Source organism: Panulirus ornatus, chromosome 35, assembly GCF_036320965.1.
Source record: "Panulirus ornatus isolate Po-2019 chromosome 35, ASM3632096v1, whole genome shotgun sequence".
NCBI classification, from domain to species: Eukaryota; Metazoa; Arthropoda; class Malacostraca; order Decapoda; family Palinuridae; genus Panulirus; species Panulirus ornatus.
In genome coordinates, this window is record NC_092258.1 from 17204366 (window position 1) to 17227486 (window position 23121).

A 23121-nucleotide genomic window follows, 5' to 3' on the forward strand; every position below is an offset into this window, starting at 1 on the left:
TTTGAATGGAGAAAAACTGGAGAAAGTAAAGTGTTTTAGATATGTGGGAGTGGACTTAGCAGTAGATGGAACCATGGAAGCGGATGTGAGTCACAGGGTTGGGGAGGGAGTGAAGGTTCTGGGAGTGATGAAGAATGTGTGGAAGGCGAGAATGTTATGTTGAAGAGCAGAAATGGGTATGTTTGAAGGAATAGTGGTTACAACAATGCTATAGATAGGATTGTGCTGAGGAGGGTGGATGTGTTGGAAATGAAATGTTAGAAGACAGTATGTGGTGTGAGGTGGTTTGATTGAGTAAGTAATGAAAGGGTATGTGTATGTGAGTGAGTTCGGCCATTCCTTATCTGTATCCTTGCACTACTTCGCTGACACGGGAGACGGCAGTTAAGTATGATAGATATTTTGGAAGGAGTTAAATAATGTGCAATAGAGAATAAGTGGGTACATCGATGAAGGGAGCAAGGAGGGAAGTGATAACAGGTAGTGATGAAGTGAGGAGATGGAGTGAGTATTTTGAAGGTTTGTTGAATAAGTTTGATAATACAGTGTTAGATATAACGTGTTTTGGTCAGGTTGGTGTGCGAAGTAAGAGGGGTCAGAGAGAATGGTTAAGAGAGAAGAGGTGGTAAAAGCCTTGTGAAAGATGAAATCCAGCTAGTTGGTGGGTTTGGATAGTATTGCAGGTGAATTTATTAAAAATGGGGGATGACTGTATTGTTGATTGGTTGGTAAGGCTTTTTAATGTACGTATGGATTATGGTGAAGTGCCTGTGGATATGCGGAATGCATGTATAGTGCAAAGGTAAAGTAGGTAAAGGTTAGTGTTAAAACTACAGAGGCATAAATTGAGTATCCCAGGAAAATTGTATGTTAGGTTATTGATTGAGTGTGTGAAGGCATATACAGAGCATCAAATTAGGGAGGAGCAATGTGGTTTCAGAATTAGAAGAGGATGTGTGGATCAAGTGTTTGCTCTGAAGAATGCTTGTGAGAAATATCTAGAAAAACAGATAGATTTGTACGTAGCATTAATGGATCTGGAGAGGGCTTATGTGATTGGGTTGATAGAGATGCCTTGTGGAAGGTCTTGAAGAGTGTATGGATGGTTTGGGAGGTAAGCTATTAGAAGCAGTGAAAAAGTTTTACCAAGGCTTGTGTAGAAGTAGGAAGAGAGGAGAATGACTGGTTCCCTGTGAAGGTCAGTCTGCAGCAGGGATGTATGATGTCTCCATGGTTGTTTAGTTTGTTTATGGATGGGATGGTTAGGGGAGTAAATGCAATAGTTTTGGAGAGGGAGCTGAGTATGGAGTATGTTGGGGACGAGAAGGCCTGGGAAATGTTAGTCACTATTCGCTGATGATAAAGCACTGGTGGTTGATTCAAGTGAGAAACTGTATAAGTTGGTGACTGAGTTTGGAAAGTGTTTGAAAGGAGAAAGTAGAGAGTAAATGTGAATAAGAGCAAGGTCGTTATGTCATAAGTTTGATAGAGAAAGTTTGAATAGAGAAAGATTGGAGGAAGTGACGTGTTTTAGATATCTGGGAGTGGACTTGGTAGCAAATGGAACCATGGAAGCAGAAGTGAATCACTGGGTGGGGGAGGGGGCGAAGGTTCTGGGAGCGACGAGGAATGTGTGGAAAGAGAGAGCATTACCTCAGAGAGCCAAAAATGGGTATGTTTGAAGGAATAGTGAATCCTCCTCTTTCTCTTTAATGTTCCTCTCACATGTTTTAAAGCTAACACCTGATTCACTCATCCTTTTTCACTCCTGAAACCACATTGTTTCTCCCATACAACTTAACTGGTACAGTCAATAAACTTGCACCTATGTAGTTTGAGCTCTCATCTCTGTTCCCCTTGCCTTTGTACAGTGGCAGTTTACATGCATTCTGCCAGTACTGAGGCATTTCATTGTGATCCATCCATACATTAAAAATTCTTATTGACCAGTCAAAAGCAGTCACCTCCTTTTCTGAAAGAACTCAATGGGAATGCCATCCTTTCCAGCTCCCTAGCCATATTTCACCTTGCACAAGGCTTTCACAACCCTTTCTGTCTTCAAACCACTTTTTATGATTCTCATACTTCACATACCTCCACAATCCAAACTCCCTATGTGTGCCACCGTATTGTCAAACACATTCAGCTGTCCTTCAGAATATTCACACCATCCCCTCACCTCATTATTGGTTGTTACTACTATCCCATTTACCTCCTTCAGCAGTTCCCATTTTTCTCAGCCCAAACATTCAAAAACATCTGTATTTTTCTCCAGCTGGTGTATCACCCAGATCTGGCAATGATGTGTCAGTCCCTTTCCTCCTAATGTGATCCTTGACATGTTGGTACTGAACCATCTGTTAGAAATGTGTTTCACTGCTTCATGTGCCATCCTGATTTTTTTTTTTTTTTTTTACTATTATTTCTTATTTGTATTGTTGCAGCTCTGGACAATTAGATAATATTGACACCACTGTGCTTTTCTTCCCTACAGTTATGTTTCCTGTTATATATTGTGTAAATGGGCCATCTTCCACTATTTGGTGAAACCAGAATATCTAATATTAATAGGGCCAGTCCTTCCCTTCCTGGCCATTTTATAACCAGTAGTGTAATCTCTTTCAGCGCACAAACATGACTGACTTTGATCGGTTCAAGCTTGGAAGAGCAAAGCAGATGAAGAACAAGATTTTGAAGTTAGCATATTTTCAAATCAGGAAACAAAGCATGAGGTTAAGGCAGAAAGCAAAGGCCAAGAAGGTAGCAAAGGCCTTGATGGAATCAAAGGACAAGAAGGAACCAAAGGACACGAAAGAACCAAAGGTCAAGAAGGAAACAGTGGTGAAGAAGGAAACAAAGGCCAAGAAGGAAACAAAGGCCAAGAAGGAAACAATGGCCAAGAAGGCAAAATAAAGATTTGCTGAATAAAAAAGATATATATATATATCTGATCAAATCTCATTATCCTATTGCAATGATGTAAATTGGAATGACTATATTTCATGATATATGTCACTCATTTGAGTTTGTGATTGGAACATGATAATCTGCTATATTGCACAAGTAAAATTTTGTTTAAAGAGTACTTCAAATTTGTACTTTAATTTCTTATACTTAAAAGTTTGTACTTTAATTTCTTACCCACAGATGGTTATGGTATCATCAGAGCTTTCTTTTGGAGGTAGAATTCCTTTTCACGTACAAAGAATTAGGGATAATTCAAGAGAATTCCTCCCCTCAGTCCTCCATAAGTTTATAAAGTCAGCTGGATGCTTTTCCATTAGGACTTACGAACAATTTCGTAGCTACCTAGGCCTTAGGATGTCAGTCCAACTGATATTAAGGTTTTTTTTTTTTTTTTTTTTTTTTTTTTTTTTTTTTATACTTTGTCGCTGTCTCCCGCGTCTGCGAGGTAGCGCAAGGAAACAGACGAAAGAAATGGCCCCCCCCCCCCCCATACACATGTACATACACACGTCCACACACGCAAATATACATACCTACACAGCTTTCCATGGTTTACCCCAGACGCTTCACATGCCTTGCTTCAATCCACTGACAGCACGTCAACCCCTGTATACCACATGACTCCAATTCACTCTATTTCTTGCCCTCCTTTCACCCTCCTGCATGTTCAGGCCCCGATCACACAAAATCTTTTTCACTCCATCTTTCCACCTCCAATTTGGTCTCCCTCTTCTCCTCGTTCCCTCCACCTCCGACACATATATCCTCTTGGTCAATCTCTCCTCACTCATTCTCTCCATGTGCCCAAACCATTTCAAAACACCCTCTTCTGCTCTCTCAACCACGCTCTTTTTATTTCCACACATCTCTCTTACCCTTACGTTACTTACTCGATCAAACCACCTCACACCACACATTGTCCTCAAACATCTCATTTCCAGCACATCCATCCTCCTGCGCACATCTCTATCCATAGCCCACGCCTCGCAACCATACAGCATTGTTGGAACCACTATTCCCTCAAACATACCCATTTTTGCTTTCCGAGATAATGTTCTCGACTTCCACACATTTTTCAAGGCTCCCAAAATTTTCGCCCCCTCCCCCACCCTATGATCCACTTCCGCTTCCATGGTTCCATCCGCTGACAGATCCACTCCCAGATATCTAAAACACTTCACTTCCTCCAGTTTTTCTCCATTCAAACTCACCTCCCAATTGACTTGACCCTCACCCCTACTGTACCTAATAACCTTGCTCTTATTCACATTTACTCTCAACTTTCTTCTTCCACACACTTTACCAAACTCAGTCACCAGCTTCTGCAGTTTCTCACATGAATCAGCCACCAGCGCTGTATCATCAGCGAACAACAACTGACTCACTTCCCAAGCATAATTTTTGACAAGAGACTTGTTATTCCCATGTCATGTTAGAGGAAGTGAGAATTGACCCCAAAGTTTCTGGGTGTCATGTCTGTTATAATGTGATACACTAGAGTCCACGGAGTTGGAGGCCTTCCACCCAGAGTGCAGTCTATGTGTGTCTTCAGAGGTGGTTGTAGGTTCTCAGAATTACAGGTTACCAATCCTAAAGGTAAGATTATCTTTAACCCGAGGTCATTGGTGGCTGTAGGCAAAGGTAGACCTTGAAGTCATAGTTCCTGTGCCCCTGTTAGTGTATGCATTATGAATTAGGGGGATTCTTTCTTAAGGTGTCTTTCCATAAGAAGTTGTAGTGATTCCTCTTTAGCTGGTTTCTCCTTAGTGTTTCATCAGGGCTTAGTACCCTTTAGTACATAGATCCCAATTTTGGTGGTGAACTGGTTGGGTCTTGATTCAGGCCAGAATATCTCATAACCCTGAGGCATTTGTACCAATGATACACTAAGGTTACCAGTCTGGGGAGGTCTATTTAGAGGTGACCCAAATGATATAGTCTCTCCATTTCACACACTACACTTGACAAACAACTCTTTCTTTTTCTTTTATACTATTCGCCATTTCCCGCGTTAGCGAGGTAGCGTTAAGAACACAGGACTGGGCCTTAGTGGAATATCCACACCTGGCCCCCCTCTGTTCCTTCTTTTGGAAAAATTAAAAAAAAAAAAAAAAAAAAAAGAGAGGGGAGGATTTCCAGCCCCCCGCTCCCTCCCCTTTTAGTCGCCTTCTACGACACGCAGGGAATACGTGGGAAGTATTCTTAATCCCCTATCCCCAAACAACTCATACAGCTTATTCTTCCTAACTCTAGATTTTTCTACAGTGAGTGCTGTGTGCTAGCCCTGCCTTTCGGCAAAATGGTAGGAACAATAAATAAAAGTAGGGAGGAACATATGAGCATTAAGTAGAAGTAGTAGGTTGGATCATTAGTTAAACATAGGTATTTGTACATGGTGGGAACATTAGGTAGTAGCCTCTAAAAACACTGTGCTAAGGTTACCCTCTGCCAATGGCCTGCTTGAGGTGAGGTACCTAAGGCTAAGAAGCAATGCTGAAGTTTATTAGTTATGGAGATTTGCTGTGGCTACCCCTTTGAGGAAGCTTCTTAATTGTCAAGGTATATTGGTAGTTTCCTTTTTGAAATCCGAGACTAGTGCATTTTTGGTTTTAAATTTTCATGAAGTTTAGATTTTTTCCTGAGTTGTGATTGGAGAGGAGACACCTTTAGTTCCCATGCCATTGTTAATGCACCAGTGATACACTGATGGAACTTTCTCCCACTGGAAATGGTAACAAATCTTAATGGGGGTTTGTTCCAATTATGGAATTTTAACAAGGTTTAGTAGTCTTTTAGTGCACAGTACTCTTTCTTTATCCTGTGTAATGATCATATCTTACTCAGATCAAATCCATAGGTATCTTGGTCTTTCATAAGTACTGATGATTCAAATAGGTACTAATTTTAGTTCTTAGAGAATGATAGTTTTTCATGGTGGTGTCCCAGTTGAAGAAGATTGGCTGGTCTAGGTGTTCATTTCATCTTGGGGCGATTGGTATGTAGAATAGAGCTTTCTCCCAGGGATTATTTCGGTTACAGGATAACAAAAAAATACCAACATCTAGCTCCTCACCAGTTGTAGAATGGGTCCATGAAAGAGTTTTAACATCTGTCTCCTCACTAGGTGTGGAATGAGTCCATGCAAGAGTTCTAACACCTGGCTCCCCATCAGGTGTGGCATGAGTCCATGCAAGAGTTCTAACATGTGGCTGCTCTCCTTGTGTGGAATGGATCCATGCAAGAGGAACTCAGAGAACCAGTACTTCACATGACATTACAGGAATAGCTAAGTCTGCGTCCTAAGAAACTGGGTATCCTGTTTAGATGTCAAAACTTCCTTTTTCTGAACAGTTGCCCCGTTTATACAAAGGATTGATTCATCCTCGTATGGAGTACTGCTCTCGCATCTGGTGATACAACAGAGTCGAAAGTGGCCCGACTTATGAACTGCCCCAGCCTAACTTCCAGATTTGACCCTCTTGCCCAATGCTGCAATGTTGGTTTACTTTCCCTCTTCTACAGGTATTACTTTGGGTTTTGCTCTAGAGAGCAGACTGCTTGTATACTCTCACCACTAGTTTGACCATGCAATACTTGGCAAGCTGCTGTGTCAATTGATTACTGTGTGGCCACTGGCAACCCAAAGGTGGGCTGTTTTGACAACTTTGGCTTTCATATTCAATTAGGTTCCTGTGAATGGCTTATTTTACTGAAACGTATGTAGAACCTTTCTTTTGCCAATTCCTTTGTTTTCTTACCAGCAAGCAGCAGGGCTTTTTGCCAGGTCCTTTGATTTTATCAGCAAGGAGCTTATACAGATAGATCAAATTGCTGGTACTTTTTGGTCATTCTGGTTGGTCTACAAGAAAGCTGACTTCCACTTGAGTTTTTCTGGTAAATTTACCAATTGAGATAGATAAGAGGGAGCTTGGCATTCCTTGAACTTCCTTATTATCCCTTTTCATCTGGCAGTGGCTTTGGGTTAGCTGCCTTCAGGTGCTATTTATACAGGCCAGAGTGTCTAAAGGTAAGCCCTTTCTTTGGTGGTTAGGTTTTCTTCTTATCCTTCTTCCATCTTGTCTGAAGGTGAGAGATATGGGTTTTGACAAAGGAAAAGGAATTTCTTTAATAAAGGTGTAGATCTTTGAGGATCCTCCCACTTCCATTCCATTTTTGAAAAAAAAAGTTATGAGTTGTGGCTGTGACAATCCTGAGGCAGTTGCCAGCAAGCAGCAAGATTGAAAGGTGAGCTGCTGTTTGGGCCTGAGGGTCAGATGGGTTGTGCATCATACTGTGTGGGTGGTCACTGAATGGTCATTAATTCTTGGTGAACATGCATCAAGCCAACCCAATATGCTTACCAAGGTTGAAGGGAGGAATTCTTGTGAGTTCATATATTGTTAGGGCCTTGGGTGGAATTTAATCCAACAAGAGCAAGAGCTATCTTGAATGAGCAAATTGATTTTTTTGTATCAAATCTCCTCTTTCAGAGGACTAGATCATTCATAATTAAAGAACTATGAATGAGAAAGTCATGATTGTTTCTGATGTACATAGATGTAAGAAAACATTGGTTATTACTTACAATGCATTAGTACTTTAGATATCAGGAAAATAAATTTGCCTAATTTGCAGCATTTGACATTGGATGCATGTAGGTTGTGAATTGGATGAGACCTGTATCAAGATTCTGGTAACTTGTTAAGGTAAGTCAAATCCTTGACACAGTTGAATTAGCATGGGAGATATAAGGTATGTTTTGTTTGAAGGAGAAACCCCATTGTTTTAGCTTAATGAAGTAAAGCTAAATGAGAAAGGGAAGAATGTTTTGTGAGTATATTAGGGGTAAAGCCAGGGGATAGTGTAAGGATGAGAGCTGGTGAACTTGGAAACGAGGAGTAAGGAAGAGAGGTGATTGTTTTGGAAGGAACCGAGTGATGTGTCAGCAACTTTGAGTCAAAAAACTAGTTCTAATGATGGATAATTCAAATGTGAGAGGATGATATTGTAGTTAAGGGTATAATTCGGGGCATATGGTACCCAGTGATATGAATGAAAATTGACAGCTTTTAGAATTGTGGTGAAAAAGGACTGGTGATTAGGAATACTTGGTTTAAGAAGAGGTGAGTAGTAGGAGTGATAGAATGTGGGCTTTTTTGGATTATGTAAGTAGTGATAAAGTGTGCAGAGGAGAGTCTTTTTTGTTGAATGTGCCGCGACGGGCAGCTAATTAGATGTCGGATCATTACTTAGTAGAGGCAAGGGTGAAGGATTGAAGAGCCTTTAGGGTAAGACAAAATTAATTGTTTGGGAGGATGGTGTTGAAATTGAGGAAGCTTGGAAAAAAGGCTTGTGTGAAGAGATACCAAGGAAGATTAAGTAAAAGGTTAGAGTAAATAAAGCTGGGTGAGTGACTATGGAATTAGAGGTATTTAGGGAGGCATTGCTTATGTGCAGGTGTATAATAGTAAAAGATGACTGTAAGTGAAATACAGTGGCAGGCATCCACCAACCAGGAAGGTATGTTATTGTTACTTCCGAGCTGGGTATTGGGAGAGTAAGTCTTGGTTTAATTTGTTGCCAGGTTGCATTCCTTTGAGACAGGTAACTGTCTTTTCTTCCTGCCTCATCCACATGTGGACTCTTTTCCTTTCTTCCTTCCTCATCCAATCCCGATTTTCCTGCTGTTAGTGACTTGTATAAGCCCTGTCTTTTGGCAAAATAGTATGAGCAATAGATGGAAGCAGTAAGTGTATTAGGAAGTAGTGGTTTGTTAGAACATTAGGTGGAAGTTGTTGGTAGGAACATTAGGTAGGAGCCTCTGAAAACACCATGCTAAGTAGCCTATTAAGGGTGAGGAACTAAGGGCTAAGAAGCAGCACTGGAGTTCAACAGTTATGGAGACTTCTTTTGGCCACCCCTTGAAGGTGTTCCCTAAGAGAAGTGAGATTAGTGATATAGATAGATAAGCAAATGAAGCTATGGTAGTGGTTGAAGACTGGAAGGCATGTAGAGAAGCATTGCTTGTGTGTGGACAGGTGAGAAAGGATAGTGGGTGTGGTATAAGGAAGTTAAGTTGCTGATGAAAGAGTATAGAAGTGTATGGGCTATATTTGCAGGGAAAGAGTGCAAGTGTTATGGGGATGTACAAGAGGTCATGTACAGAAAGTTGAGAGGAAGTTGCAGGGGTTGAAGAATAAAGCAGGGACAAATGAGAGTTGGGGTGGGTGAGTATCAGCACTTCAAGAAGAAAATGTATGGTAAGGAAGTTAATTGTGTGAGGAAAACAAATGGGAACATTGGTGAAAAGGGCAAATGGGAAAGTGGTAACAGAAAGTGATGAGGTGAGGGAAAGAAATTGATTAAGTACAGAAAGATTGTTATAATGAAAAGGATGTGTTCTTGATGAATGTCCAGTAAGCAAAAAAAAAAAACTCATAAGGAGTTGTTTTAACATGGTGCCTATGAAGATGCATTTCTGATTGTCAATTCTCATTGTTGTAAGTTCCTGAGAATAGCTTTCATGGGTAACAGTAATTGTTTTGCAGATAGTTATTCTATTATTTTATTGATAAGACAGTGTTGTTGTTAATGTAAATATAGCTCTGGATTTAATCAGCATTCACAAATCTGTTGGAACTTGCTGTGTAGTTAATCAAAGTTGATGCACTTTGACAATGCACCTACACCTTCGTCAAGTGTTCTTCATCTAGTGGGTTATTTCTTGTGTGGGAAATCTTCATTGCATCTGTGATGGACTGGCTGGTCCTTTTTATCCCCCTCGATGTTAAAAAGTTTCATTTTAAATGATTGAGGAGTATATCCATGTGACTGTCTTGGGAGGAGAGAAGCCTCGTTCCCCATGTCCTGGTAGGGGAAGTGATGAGCTTTGTCATTCAGCTACTGCTGGGGAAAGCAAAGAGCCCTGTTTCTCAAATACTGGTCGGTGAGGTGAAGAGCCTTATACTTCAGGTACATTCAGGGGAAGAGAGGAGCATCGTTTTGTGGATACTGATGGGGGAGGTGACAAGCCTTGTTCCTCAAATACTGGTGAGAGAGTGAGTGAGTGTTCTTCAGGGAGTGATGGGAGCCGTGTTTCCTGGGTACTGGCGAGGGGCTGTGTTCCTCAGGTACTGGTGGGGAATTGAAGAGCACTGTTCTTCAAATGCTGATGAGGATGCGAGAAGCTTTGTTCATCAGGTACTAGTGTGGAAGATGATTTATTAGATCATCTTTTGCAGTGGCTAGAGCATTGCATGGTCTCTGTTACATCAACAGTCCAGTGTTAACTCTGTTGTAAAAGATGAATTATTGAGGACTGCATGATGATAGTTGAAATTTAGGCTAATAGGGCTTTAGTTGTTCAGGACCTTATCCTTAAGTGTATTAGACACAGTATGACTTTTAGAACAAATGAAATGATTAAAGAAAAAATTTTTGTCGTCTGCAGCAAAATATTATCAAGGTGATTATCATCATCATTAAGGAAGGAGGTAAATAAAGTGCGTAAGACAAGGGAACAAATGGGAACCTCAGTGAAGGGGGCTAATGGGGAGGTGATAACAAGTAGTGGTGATGTGAGGAGATGATGGAGTGAGTTTTTGAAGGTTTGTTGAATGTGTTTGATGATAGAGTGGCAGATATAAGGTGTTTTGGTCGAGGTGGTGTGCAAAGTGAGAGGGTTAGGGAAAATGATTTGGTAAACAGAGAAGAGGTAGTAAAAGCTTTGCGGAAGATGAAAGCCGGCAAGGCAGCAGGTTTGGATGGCATTGCAGTGGAATTTATTAAAAAAGGGGTTGAATGTATTGTTGACTGGTTGGTAAGGTTATTTAATGTATGTATGACTCATGGTGAGGTGCCTGAGGATTGGCGGAATGCTTGCATAGCGCCATTGTACAAAGGCAAAGGTGAGTGCTCATATTACAGAGGTATAAGTTTGTTGAGTATTTCCTGGGAAATTCTATGGGAGGGTATTGATTGAGAGGATGAAGGCATGTACAGAGCATCAGATTGGGGAAGAGCAGTGTGGTTTCAGCAGTGGTAGAGGATGTGTGGATCAGGTGTTTGCTTTGAAGAATGTATGTGAGAAATACTTAGAAAAGCAAATGGATTTGTATGTAGCATTTATGGATCTGGAGAAGGCATATGATAGAGTTGATAAAGATGCTCTTTGGAAGGTATTAAGAATATATGGTGTGGAAAGCAAGTTGTTAGAAGCAGTGAAAAGCTTTTATCGAGGATGTAAGGCATGTGTACGTGTAGGAAGAGAGAAAAAGTGATTGGTTCTCAGTGAATGTAGGTTTGCGGCAGGGGTGTGTGATGTCTCCATGGTTGTTTCATTTGTTTATGGATGGGGTTGTTGGATAGAGGGGCAAGTATGCAGTATGTTGTGGATGAGAGAGCTTGGGAAGTGAGTCAGTTGTTGTTCGCTGGATGATACAGTGCTGGTGGCTGATGAGAAACTGTAGAAGCTGGTAAAGTGTGTGAAAGAAGAAAGTGGAGAGTAAATGTGAACAAGAGCAAGGTTATTAGGTACAGTAGGGTTGAGGGTCAAGTCTATTGGGAGGTAAGTTTGAATGGAGAAAAACTGGAGAAAGTGAAGTGTTTTAGATATCTGTGAGTGGATTTGGCAGCGGATGGAACCATGGAAGCAGAAGTGAATCATAGGGTTGGGGAGGGGGCAAAAATTTTGGGAGCCTTGAAGAATGTGTGGAAGTTGAGAACATTATCTCGGAAAGCAAAAATTGGGTATGTTTGAAGGAATAGTGGTTCCAACAACGTTATATGGTTGCGAGGCATGGGCTCTGGATAGAGTTGTACAGAGGAGGGTGGATATGCTGGAAATGAGATGTTTGAGGACAATATGTGGTGTGAGGTGGTTTGATCGAGTAAGTAATGTAAGGGTAAGAGAGATGTGTGGTAATGAAAAGAGTGTGGTTGAGAGAGCAGAAGAGGGTGTTTTGAAATGGTTTGGTCACATGGAGAGAATGAGTGAGGAAAGATTGACCAAGAGGATATATGTGTCAGAGGTGGAGGGAACGAGAAGTGGTAGACCAAATTGGAGGTGGAAAGATGGAGTGAAAAAGATTTTGAGTGATTGGGACCTAAACATGCAGGAGGTTGAAAGACTTGCAAGGAATAGAGTGAATTGGAATGATGTGGTATACCGGGGTGGACATGCTGTCAATGGATTGAACCAGGGCATGTGAAGCGTCTGGGGTAAACCATGGAAAGTTGTGTGGGGCCTGGATGTGGAAAGGGAGGTGTGGTTTCAGTGCATTATTACATGACAACTAGAGACTGAGTGTGAATGAATGAAGCCTTTGTTGTCTTCCTAGAGCTACCTCGCGCATATGAAGGGGGAGGGGGTTGTTATTTCATATGTGGCAGGGTGGCGATGGGAATGAATAGAGGCAGACAGTATGAATTATGTACATGTGTATATATGTATATGTCTGTGTGTGTATATATATGTATACGTTGAGATGTATAGGTATGTATATTTGCGTGTGTGGATGTGTATGTATATACATGTGTATGTGGGTGGGTTGGGCCATTCTTTCGTCTGTTTCCTTGCGCTTCCCCGCTAATGCAGGAGACAGTGACAAAGCAAAATAATAATGATAAAAAATATACTTTATCACCGTCTCCCATGTTAAAGCAAATGAAATTATTAAAGAAAAATTTTTTGTCGTCTGCAGCAAAGTATTATTATTATCTATTATACTTTATCGCTGTCTCCCAAGTTAGTGCAAGGAAACAGCTGAGGAATGGCCCAACCCACCCTCATAAACATATATGTACTTAAACATACATAAACATTTCACCGTATACGTACATATACATACACAGACATATACCTACATACACATGTACATATTCATACTTACTGCCTTCATCCATATCTGTCGCCACCCCACCACACATGAAATTGAAATAGCATCAACCCCCCCCCAAACAGACCCCCACTACCCACCCACCCCAGTGAGGTAGCACCAGGAAAAGACAAAAAAGGCTACATTCGCTCACACTCAGTCTCTAGCTGTCATGCGTAATGCACTGAAACCACAGCTCCCTTTCCACATCCACACCCCACAGACCTTTCCATGGTTTACCCCAGACACTTCACATGTCCTGGTTCAATCCATTAACAGCATGTCAACCACAGTGTACCGCATTATTCCAATTCACTCTATTCCTCGCATGCCTTTTACCCTCCTGTATATTCAGGCCCCTTTCACTCAAAATCTGTTTCACTCCGTCCTTCCACTTCCAATTTGGTCTCCTGCTTCTCCTTCTTCCAAGTACCTCTGACACATATCCTCTTTGTCAATCTTTCCTCACTCATTCTCTTCGTGTGTCCAAACAATTTCAACTTACTCTCATCTGCTCTCTCAACCACACACTTTTTATTACCACACATCTCTCTTACCCTTTCATTGCTTACTTGATCAAACCACCTTACACCACATATTGTCCTCAAACATTTAATTTGCAACACATTTACCCACCTCCCATGCCTCGCAACCTTATAACATTGTTGGAAACAGTGTTCCTTCAAACAAACACATTTTTGCTCTCGGAGATAATGTTCTCACCTTCCACACATTCTTCAATGCTCCCAGAACCTTTGCCTCCTCCCCCATGCTGTGACTCACTTCCGCTTCCATGGTTCCATCCACTTCCTCCAGTTTTTCTCCATTCAAACTTACCTCAGAAATTAACTTGTCCCTCAACCCTGCTGAGCTTGATAACCTTGCTCTTATTCACATTTGCTCTCAACTTTCTTCTTTCACATACTTTACCAAACTCAGTCACCAACTAATGCAGTGTCTCACCCGAATCAGCCACCAGTGCTGTATCATTAGTGCACAACAACTGACTCACTCCCCAAGCTCTCTCATCCACAACAGACTGCATACTTACCCCTCTCTCCAAAACTCTTGCATTCACTTCTCTAACCACCCCATCCATAAACAAATTAAACAACCATGGAGACATCACACACCCCTGCCGCAAACCAACATTTGCTGGGAACCAGTCACTTTCCTCTCTTCCTACTTGTACACATGCCTTACATCCTTGGTAAAAACTTTTCACTGTTTTTAGCAACTTACGTCCCACACCATATACTCAAAACCTTCCGCAAAACATCTCTATCAACCCTATCATATGCCTTCTCCATATCCATAAATGCTACATACAGATCCATTTGTTTTTCTAAGTATTTCTCACATACATTCTTCAAAGCAAACACCTTAACCACACATCTTCTACCACTTCTTAAACCACACTGCTCTTCCCTAATTTGATGCTCTGTACATGCCTTTACCTTCTCAATCAATACTCTTCCATATAATTATAATTTCCCAGGAATACTCAACAGACTACCTCAGTAATTTGAACACTCACCTTTATTCCCTTTGCTTTTGTACAATGGCACTATGCATGCATTCCGCCAATCCTCACGCACTTCACCATGATCCATACATACATTGAATATCCTTTCCACCCAATCAGCAACACAAGTCACCCCCTTTTTTTAATGAATTCCACGTATAAATTCACCGCCTTGCTGGCTTTCATCTGCAAAACTTTCACTTCTTCTAATCTGTTTGATAAACCATTCTTCCTTACCCTTTCACTTCATGCACCACCCCGACCAAAACACCCAATACCTGCCTCTCTGTCATCAAACACATTCAGCAAACCTTTAAAATACTCACTCCATCTCTTCACTTCAATTACCACTTGTTATTATCTCCCCATTATCCCCCTTCACCGATATTCCCATATGTTCTCTTGTCTTGCGCATGTTATTTACCTTCTTCCAAAACATCTTTTTATTCTCCTTACAATTTAATGATACGCTCTCACCCCAACTCTCATTTGCCCTCTTTATCACCTGTTGCACCTTTTTTCTCTTGACCTTCTGCCTCTTTTATACATCTTCCAGTCATTTGCACTACTTCCCTGCAAAAATTGTCCAAACACCTCTCCCTTCTCTTTCACTAACAACCTTACTTCTTCATTCTGCCACTCACTACCCTTTCTACTGTGCCCACCTCCCACCTTTCTCATGCCACATGCATCATTTTTGCAAGCCATCACTGCTTCCCTAAATATATTCCATTCCTCCCCCACTCCCCTTACATCATTCGCTCTCACCTTTTGCCATTCTGCTCTCAATCTCTCCTGCTACTTCCTCCCACATGTCTCCTTTCCAAGCTCACTTACTCTCACTACTCTCTTCTCCCCAACATTCTCTCTTCTTTTCTGAAAACCTCTACAAATCTTCACCTTCACCTCCACAAGATAGTGATCAGACATCCCTCCTGCTGCCTCTCAGCACATTAACAACCAAAAGTCTCTCTTTCACATGCCTATCAATTAATACGTAATCTAATAACACTCTCTGGCCATCCCTCCTACTCACATACGTATACCTATGTATATTTCTCTCTTTAAACCAGGTGTTCTCAATCACCAGTCCTTCAGCACACACATCCACAAGCTCTTCACCATTTCCATATACAACACTGAACACCCCATGTACACCAATTATACCCTCAAATGCCACATTACTCACCTTTACATTCAAATCACCGTTCACTATAAGCTGGTCTCGTTCATCAAAGCTGCCAACACTCTCACTCAGCTGCTTCCAAAACACTTGCCTCTCATGATCTTTCTTCTCATGACAAGGTGCATAGACACCAATAATCACCCATCTTCTCCATCCACTTTCAGTTTTACCCATATCAAACTAGAGTTTACTTTAAATTAGTATTTTTTGTGTGTCCATTGAACAGAAATCCTTAACATTAATAGAGGTTTCTCTATTATGAAGATTGTTGAATATGTTTGATGATAAGTGTGGAGTGCTTAGGAAGTAAAGATTGTTGAATATGTTTGATGATAAGATGTCAAGTGAGGAGAGCTTAGGAAGTAAAGGTATGTGTAGTGAGAGTCATGGCAAGTACTTTGGAGAAAAGAAATGGTGAAAACCTTGCATTAGATGAAGGATGGCTTAAGTGGATGGAATTGCTGTTGAACTTCTTGAAAAAGTGAATGATTGTTGACTGGCTATTTAGGATTTTCAGTGCATATGTGGCTCATAGTAAGATGCTTGAAGAATGGCAGAATACTTGTAGAGTGCCTTTTGCATAGATTTATTGGGAAGGGGATGCTCAATTTACAGAGATAAGTTTGTTGAGAATATGTTTGTAAATCAAATTAGATGGTAATTGTGTGCTACGCTGACTAATATTTGAAACTTTTCTTTTTTTGCCTTTCATGCCAGTGAGGTAATACTAAGAGTAGTTGAACAGACTCATTTTTTCACATTCACTCTCACCCAAATGAGCCAACTCTCCCTCCTATCGACAGCCAAGCCTCGTAGACCTTTCCAATGTTTCCTATGACTTTTTTGTTTAAGTACCATGGTTCAGCTCATTGACAACATGCTGTCCCTCATATGTTTAAAACTTTCTACTTATTGTGTAGTATTTGAATATCCGTGTATTTTCAGGATTGAATCTTTGTTCTCAAGATTACTTGTACACTGGTATTCCTTGGCAGTCAGAAGGCCACCATTCCATACTTGAGAAACTTAGGGATATGAGATCAGCATTGCATCTACTCAAAATTGAGCCAAGGCAAGTAGTGATGCTACTGCAGCTAAATGCCGTTAATAGAACTTACTGAACAAGTCTTCACTATATTGCTGTCAGGCATTTTATTCTTCTAGATTCTAATACTGTTGAAATGCAACATGGGCGGTATATGTTGATTGAAGGGTGCCGTTACTTTAGCTTGACTTCAATCACAGTTTATTTAGAATTTATCAGTTCAACAGTTATAGATAATAAAGAAAATATAATGGATTTTATATTGTGGAGAACCTACTTTGATAGGCATTGCCGGCTGATCAATACCTGAAGACAGAGTCTTATATAAGAATTTATCCTTTTAGGAATAAGTAAAAATCATGCTCACATATTTTCAGGGCCTGTTTCACAAAAAGAAAGAGCTACTTCAAGGTGTAATGCCCAAATGAGGTGAGTACAGACTCATTTTGAGTGAATCACCAATTCCATTAAACTGAGGGTACATTATTCAGAATTCTCCAAACATGCTGTTTTAATTTATTTTTGATTTTTATGAACCTGTTATTATAGACAGCTTGGTTATTAGTTTAGGGGAATTTCCAGTATGAACATTGAGACTAAGCTTGATTGATATCCCGGGGATAGGGGAGAAAGAATACTTTCCTTGTATTCCCTGCGTGTCATATAAGGCAACTAAAGGGGGCGGGATCGGGGGGGCAAGAACATCTCCCCTTGTATTTAGATTTGTAAAAGGGGAAACAGAAGAAAGAATCATGCACGTAGTGCTCATGCTCCTTGAAGGCTTAGATTGAGGTGTCTAAATGTGTGTGGCTGTAACCAAGATGAGAAAAAGGAGAGAGAGGTAGTATGCTTGGGGAAAGGAACCTGGATGTTTTGCCTATGAGTGAAACGAAGCTCAAGGGTAAAGGTAAAGAGTGGTCTGGGAATGTCTAAGAGCAAAGGAAGGATTAGCACTCCCGAAGCAGGAGTTGTGGGAGTACGTGATAGAGTGTGAGAAACTAAACTAGTTTGATATAGGTAAAACTGCAAGTGGATGGAGAGAGATGAGTGATTATTGGTGCCTATGCACCTGGTCTTGAGAAGAAAGGTCATGAGAGGCAAGTGTTTTGGGAGCAGCTGAGTGAGTGTGTTAGTAGCTTTGATGCACGAGACCAGTTTATAGTGAAGGGTGATTTGAATGCGAAGGTGAGTAATGTGGCAGTTGAGGGTATAATTGGTTTCCATAGAGTATTCAGTGTTGTAATTGGAAGTGGTGAAGAGCTTGTAGATGTGTGTGCAAAAAAAGGACTGGTGATTGGGAATGCCTGGTTTAAAAAGAGAGATGTATATAAGTATACATATATGAGTAGGAGAGATGGCCAGAGAGCATAACTGGATTACATGTTAATTGTAAGGCGTGTAAAGGAGAGACTTTTGGATATTAATGTGCTGAAAGGGGCAGCTGGAGGGATGTATGATCACTATCTAGTTGAGACAAAAGTGATGATTTATAGAGGTGTTCAGAAAAGAAGAGAGAATGTTGGGAAGAAGAGAGTGGTGAGAGTAAGTGAGCTTGGAAAGGAGACTTGTAGGAGGAAGTACCAGGAGAGGTTAGGAGAGTGGCAAAAGGTGAGAGCAAATGATGTAAGGGGATTGGGGATGTATTTAGGGAAGCAGTGATGGCTTGTGCAAAAGATGCATGTGGCATGAGAAAGGTGTTAGGTGGGCATATTAGAAAGGGTAGTGAGTGGTGGGATGAAGAAGTAAGATTATTATTGAAAGAGAAGATAAAGGTGATTGGGCAATTTTGGCAGGGAAGTAGTACAAATGACTGGGAGATGTATAAAAGAAAGTGGCAGGAGGTCAAGAGAAAGGTGCAAGAGGTGAAAAAGAGGGCAAATGAGAGTTGTGGTGAGTGAGTGTCATTAAATTTCAGGGAGAATAAAAAGATGTTTTGGAAGGAGGTAAATAACGTGTGTAAGGTAAGAGACCAAATGGGAACATCAGTGAAGGAGGCGAATGGGGAGGTAGTAACAAGTAGTGATGAGGAGAAGAGATGGAGTAGGTATTTTTAAGGTTTGTTGAATGTGTTTGATGATAGAGTGTCAGATATAGAGTGTTTTGGTTGTGGTGGTGTGCGAAGTGAGAGGGTAAGGGAGAATGGTTTGGTAAACAGAGAAGAGGTAGTGAAACCTTTTCCTAAGATGAAAACTTGCAAGGCGATGGGTTTAGATGGTATTGCTGTGGAATTTATCAAAAAAAGGGGGTGACTGTGTTTTCGATTGGTTGGTATGGATATTCACTGTATGTATGGATCATGGTGAAGTGCCTGAGGATTGGCGGAATGCATGCATAGTGCCATTGTACAAAGGCAAAGGGGATAAAGGCTGAGTGATCAAATTTCAGAGGCATAAGTTTCTTGTATTCCTAGGAAATTATATGGGAGGGTATTACTTGAGAAGGTAAAGGCAAGTACAGAGCATCAGATTGGGGAAGAGCAGCATGGTTTCTGAAGTGGTAGAGGATGTGTGGATCAGGTGTTTGCTCTGAAAAATGTTTGTGAGAAATACTTAGAAAAACAGATGGATTTGAATGTAGCATTTCTGGATATGGAAAAGGCATATGATAGAGTTGATAGAGATGCTTTGTGGAAGGATTTCAGAATATATGGTGTGGGAAGTAAGTAGCTAAAAGCAGTGAAAAGTTTTTACCAAGGATGTAAGGCATGTGTTCAAGTAGGAAGAGAGGAAAGTGATTGGTTCCCAGTGAATGTCAGTTTGTGGCAGGGGTGCATGATGTCTCCATGGTTGTTTAAATTGTTTATGGATTGTGTGGTTAGGGAGGTCATAGTAAGAGTTTTGGAGAGAGGGGCAAGTATGCAGTCTGTTGTGGATGAGAGGGCTTGGGAAGTGAGTCAGTTGTTGTTCGCTGATGATACAGCGCTGATGGCTGATTCAGGCAAGAAACTGCAGAAGTTGGTAACTGAGTTTGGTACTGTGTGAAAGAAGAAAGTTGAGAGTAAATGTGAATAAAAGCAACGTTATTAGGTTCAGTAGGGTTGAGGGACAAGTTAATTTGAGAGTTTAGTGTGAATGGAGAAAAACTGGAGGAAGTTCTAGATATCTGGGAGTAGATTTGGCAGCAGATGGAACCATGGAAGCGGAAGCGAGTCACAGGGTTGGGGAGGGAGCTAAGGTTTTGGGAGCACTGAAGAATGTGTTGAAGGCATGAACATTATTTCAGAGAGCAACAATGGGTATGTTTGAAGGAATAGTGGTTCCAACAATGTTATATGGTTGTGAGACATGAGCTATAGATAGGGTTGAGTGGAGGAGGATGTATGTGATGGAAATGAAATGTATGAGGATAGTATGTGGTGTGAGGTGGTTTGTTTGAGTAAGTAATGAAAGGGTAAGAAAGGTAAGAGAGATATGTGGTAATAAGATTGTGTTTGAGAGAGCAGAAGAGGGTGGGTTGAAATGGTTTGGACATGGGGGAAATGAGTCAAGAAAGATTGATAAAGAGGATATATGTGTTAGAGGTAGAGGGAAGAAGAAGCAGGAGACCAAATTTGAGGTGGAAGGATGGAACTAAAAAGATTTTGAGCGATCGGGGCCTGAACATAGAGGAAGGTGTAAGGCCTGCAAGGAATAGAGTGAATTGGAACGATGTGGTATGCCATGGTCGCTGTGCTGTCAATGGGTTGAACCAAGGAATGTGAAGTGTTTGGAGTATACCATGGAAAGGTCTGTGGGGGCCTGGATGTGGAAAGGAAGCTGTGGGGTATTGGTGCATTACAGATGACAGCTAGAGACTGAGTGTGAATGAATGAGTCCTTTTTTTTGTCTGTTCCTGGTGCTTCAGTACTGGAGGGAGATGAAGGGGTACTATTTCGTGTGTGGCAGGATAGTGATGGGAATGGATGAAGGTAGCAAGTATGGATATGTACATATGTATATATGTATGTGTGTGTATGTATATGTATGTATACGTTGAAATGTATTATTTATTTATTTATTTTGCTTTGTCGCTGTCTCCCGCGTTAGCGAGGTAGCGCAAGGAAACAGACGAAAGAATGGCCCAACCCACCCACATACACATGTACATACATACACGTCCACACATGCAAATATACATACCTATACATCTCAACGTATACATATATATATACACACACTGACATATACGTATATACCCATGTACATAATTCATACTGTCTGCCTTTATTCATTCCCATTGCCACCTCGCCACACTTGAAATAACATCCCCCTCCCCCCTCATGTGTGCGAGGTAGCACTAGGAAAAGACAACAAAGGCCCCATTCGTTCACACTCAGTCTCTAGCTGTCATGTAATAATGCCCCGAAACCACAGCTCCCTTTCCACATCCAGGCCCACAGAACTTTCCATGGTTTACCCCAGACGCTTCACATGCCCTGGTTCAATCCATTAACAGCACGTTGACCCCGGTATACCACATTGTTCCAATTCACTCTATTCCTTGCACGCCTTTCACCCTTCTGCATGTTCAGGCCCCGATCACTCAAAATCTTTTTCACTCCATCTTTCCTCCTCCAATTTGGTCTCCCACTTCTCTTTGTTCCCTCCCCCTCTGACACATATATCCTCTTTGTCAATCTTTCCTCACTCATTCTCTCCATGTGACCAGACCATTTCAAAACACCCTCTTCTGCTCTCTCAACCACACCCTTTTTATTACCACACATCTCGCTTACCCTATTATTACTCACTCGATCAAACCACCTCACACCACATATTGTCCTCAAACATCTCATTTCCAGCACATCCACCCTCCTGCGCACAACTCTATCCATAGCCCACGCCTCGCAACCATACAACATTGTTGGAACCTCTGTTCCTTCAAACATACCCATTTTTGCTTTCGGAGATAATGTTCTCAACTTCCACACATTCTTAAAGGCTCCCAGAATTTTCGCCCCCTCCCCCACCCTATGATTCACTTCCGCTTCCATGGTTACATCTGCTGCCAAGTCCACTCCCAGGTATCTAAAACACCACTTCCAATTTTTCTCCATTCAGACTTACCTCCCAATTGACTTGACCCTCAACCCTACTGTACCTAATAACCTTGCTCTTATTCACATTTACTCTCAACTTTCTTCTTTCACACACTTTACCAAACTCAGTCACTAGCTTCAGTTTCTCACATGAATCAGCCACCAGTGCTATATCGTCAACGAACAACAACTGACTCACTTCCCAAGCTCTCTCATCCACAACAGACTGCATACTTGCCCCTCTATCCAACAGCCCTAACAACCCCATCCATAAACAAATTAAACAACCATGGAGACATCACACACCCCTGCCGCAAACCTACATTCACTGAGAACCAATCACTTTCCTCTCTTCCTACACGTACACATGCTCAACAAGCAGTTGAAATGTATATGTAAGTATATTCCTAAGTCCACGGGGAAAATGAAACATGATAAGTTTACCAAATGGCGTCCTAGCTACGTCACTTTGTTGTATATCAGCCGACTTATATTTCTTTCTTGTATCTCTCCTGATGATGTGTTATTACACGAAAGTGCACTTGGGAACTTATCGTGTTTCATTTTCCTCGTGAACTTATAGGAATATACTTGATCACACGCAAAATTGTGATCCATTCCAACATGTAAGTATATTTGCATATCTATATATATATACATGTGTATGTGAGTGGGATGGGCCATTCCTCATCTGTTTCCTTGTTCCACCTCGCTAACACGGGAAACATCGGTTAAGTAAAATACAATAATGATAATATAGCATTCACATATCTGATGACAACTTGTTACAGTTGATGTATTTGCAAGAAATTAGAAATTCGGTAACAATGAATTTAGATATATGCATAGGTTAGGTTTATTGATATCCAGACTTCAGCCAAGGAATATATCAGAGATGTTTGTGTATTCTCTTTAAAGGTAAAGTCTTGGTCCAGTTTATCATCAAACCCAAATATGCAAAATTATTATTTTGATAATGACTCAGTGTTGGGATGCACACTGTTTCAGGTGGTGGTTGGTTGGGTTTGTGAATTAACAATTGTCAGTGTTCTAGTTTGGGAGGGTTTGCCATTCATAGAATGCATTGCACATGAATTGGACTTTCTTCACTAACAATGATTTTAGCAAGCCTTTTTCCTGTTGAAACAAATTAGTTGGTAATTGTCCGCTGACTAGTCTTTCAAACCATTTGTACCCACTGTATTGTGTGTGTATGGATATATTTTGTGTATTTACTGGCAGACTTTGATTGTTTTTCGCTAGAGCATCATATTGGTACCACATGCCTGAGAGAAAGCATTCATTGCTAATATGAAAGTTTTGGTGGGATCAGTATTGCAGGCACTCCAAACTGTTCAAGCTAATACATTAAACTCGATTTAACGGTCAGTGATATTACTGATTTTGGATTTAACGGACAAATGATAATGCAATACATTAATGAATAATAATTAAGAAAAAGAATTGAACCACAAATGCGGCACCATATGCATTTCTTATTGTGCT

At 41.0% G+C, this 23121-nt stretch overlaps 1 protein-coding gene and 1 long non-coding RNA gene across 6 annotated transcripts in view; both read left to right on the forward strand.

Annotated features, from left to right (window-relative positions):
• The window catches only part of RpL14 (ribosomal protein L14), an 80966-nt gene extending 78020 nt beyond the window's left edge, over positions 1–2946 (forward strand). For both annotated transcript variants that reach the window (XM_071683121.1, XM_071683120.1), the window contains exon 5: positions 2626–2946. In XM_071683121.1, coding sequence (XP_071539222.1) covers positions 2626–2913 — 288 coding nt within the window. In that variant the 3' untranslated portion in view covers positions 2914–2946. The remainder of the gene's footprint in view (positions 1–2625) is intronic.
• Positions 2947–7679: 4733 nt separating this feature from the next.
• The window catches only part of LOC139760188 (uncharacterized), a 164706-nt gene continuing 149264 nt past the window's right edge, over positions 7680–23121 (forward strand). For 3 of the 4 annotated variants that reach the window (XR_011715272.1, XR_011715270.1, XR_011715271.1), the window contains exons 1-2: positions 7680–16625; positions 16976–17027. This is a non-coding gene — a long non-coding RNA (uncharacterized lncRNA). The remainder of the gene's footprint in view (positions 16626–16975; positions 17028–23121) is intronic. The other variant, XR_011715269.1, reaches the window with a different exon arrangement.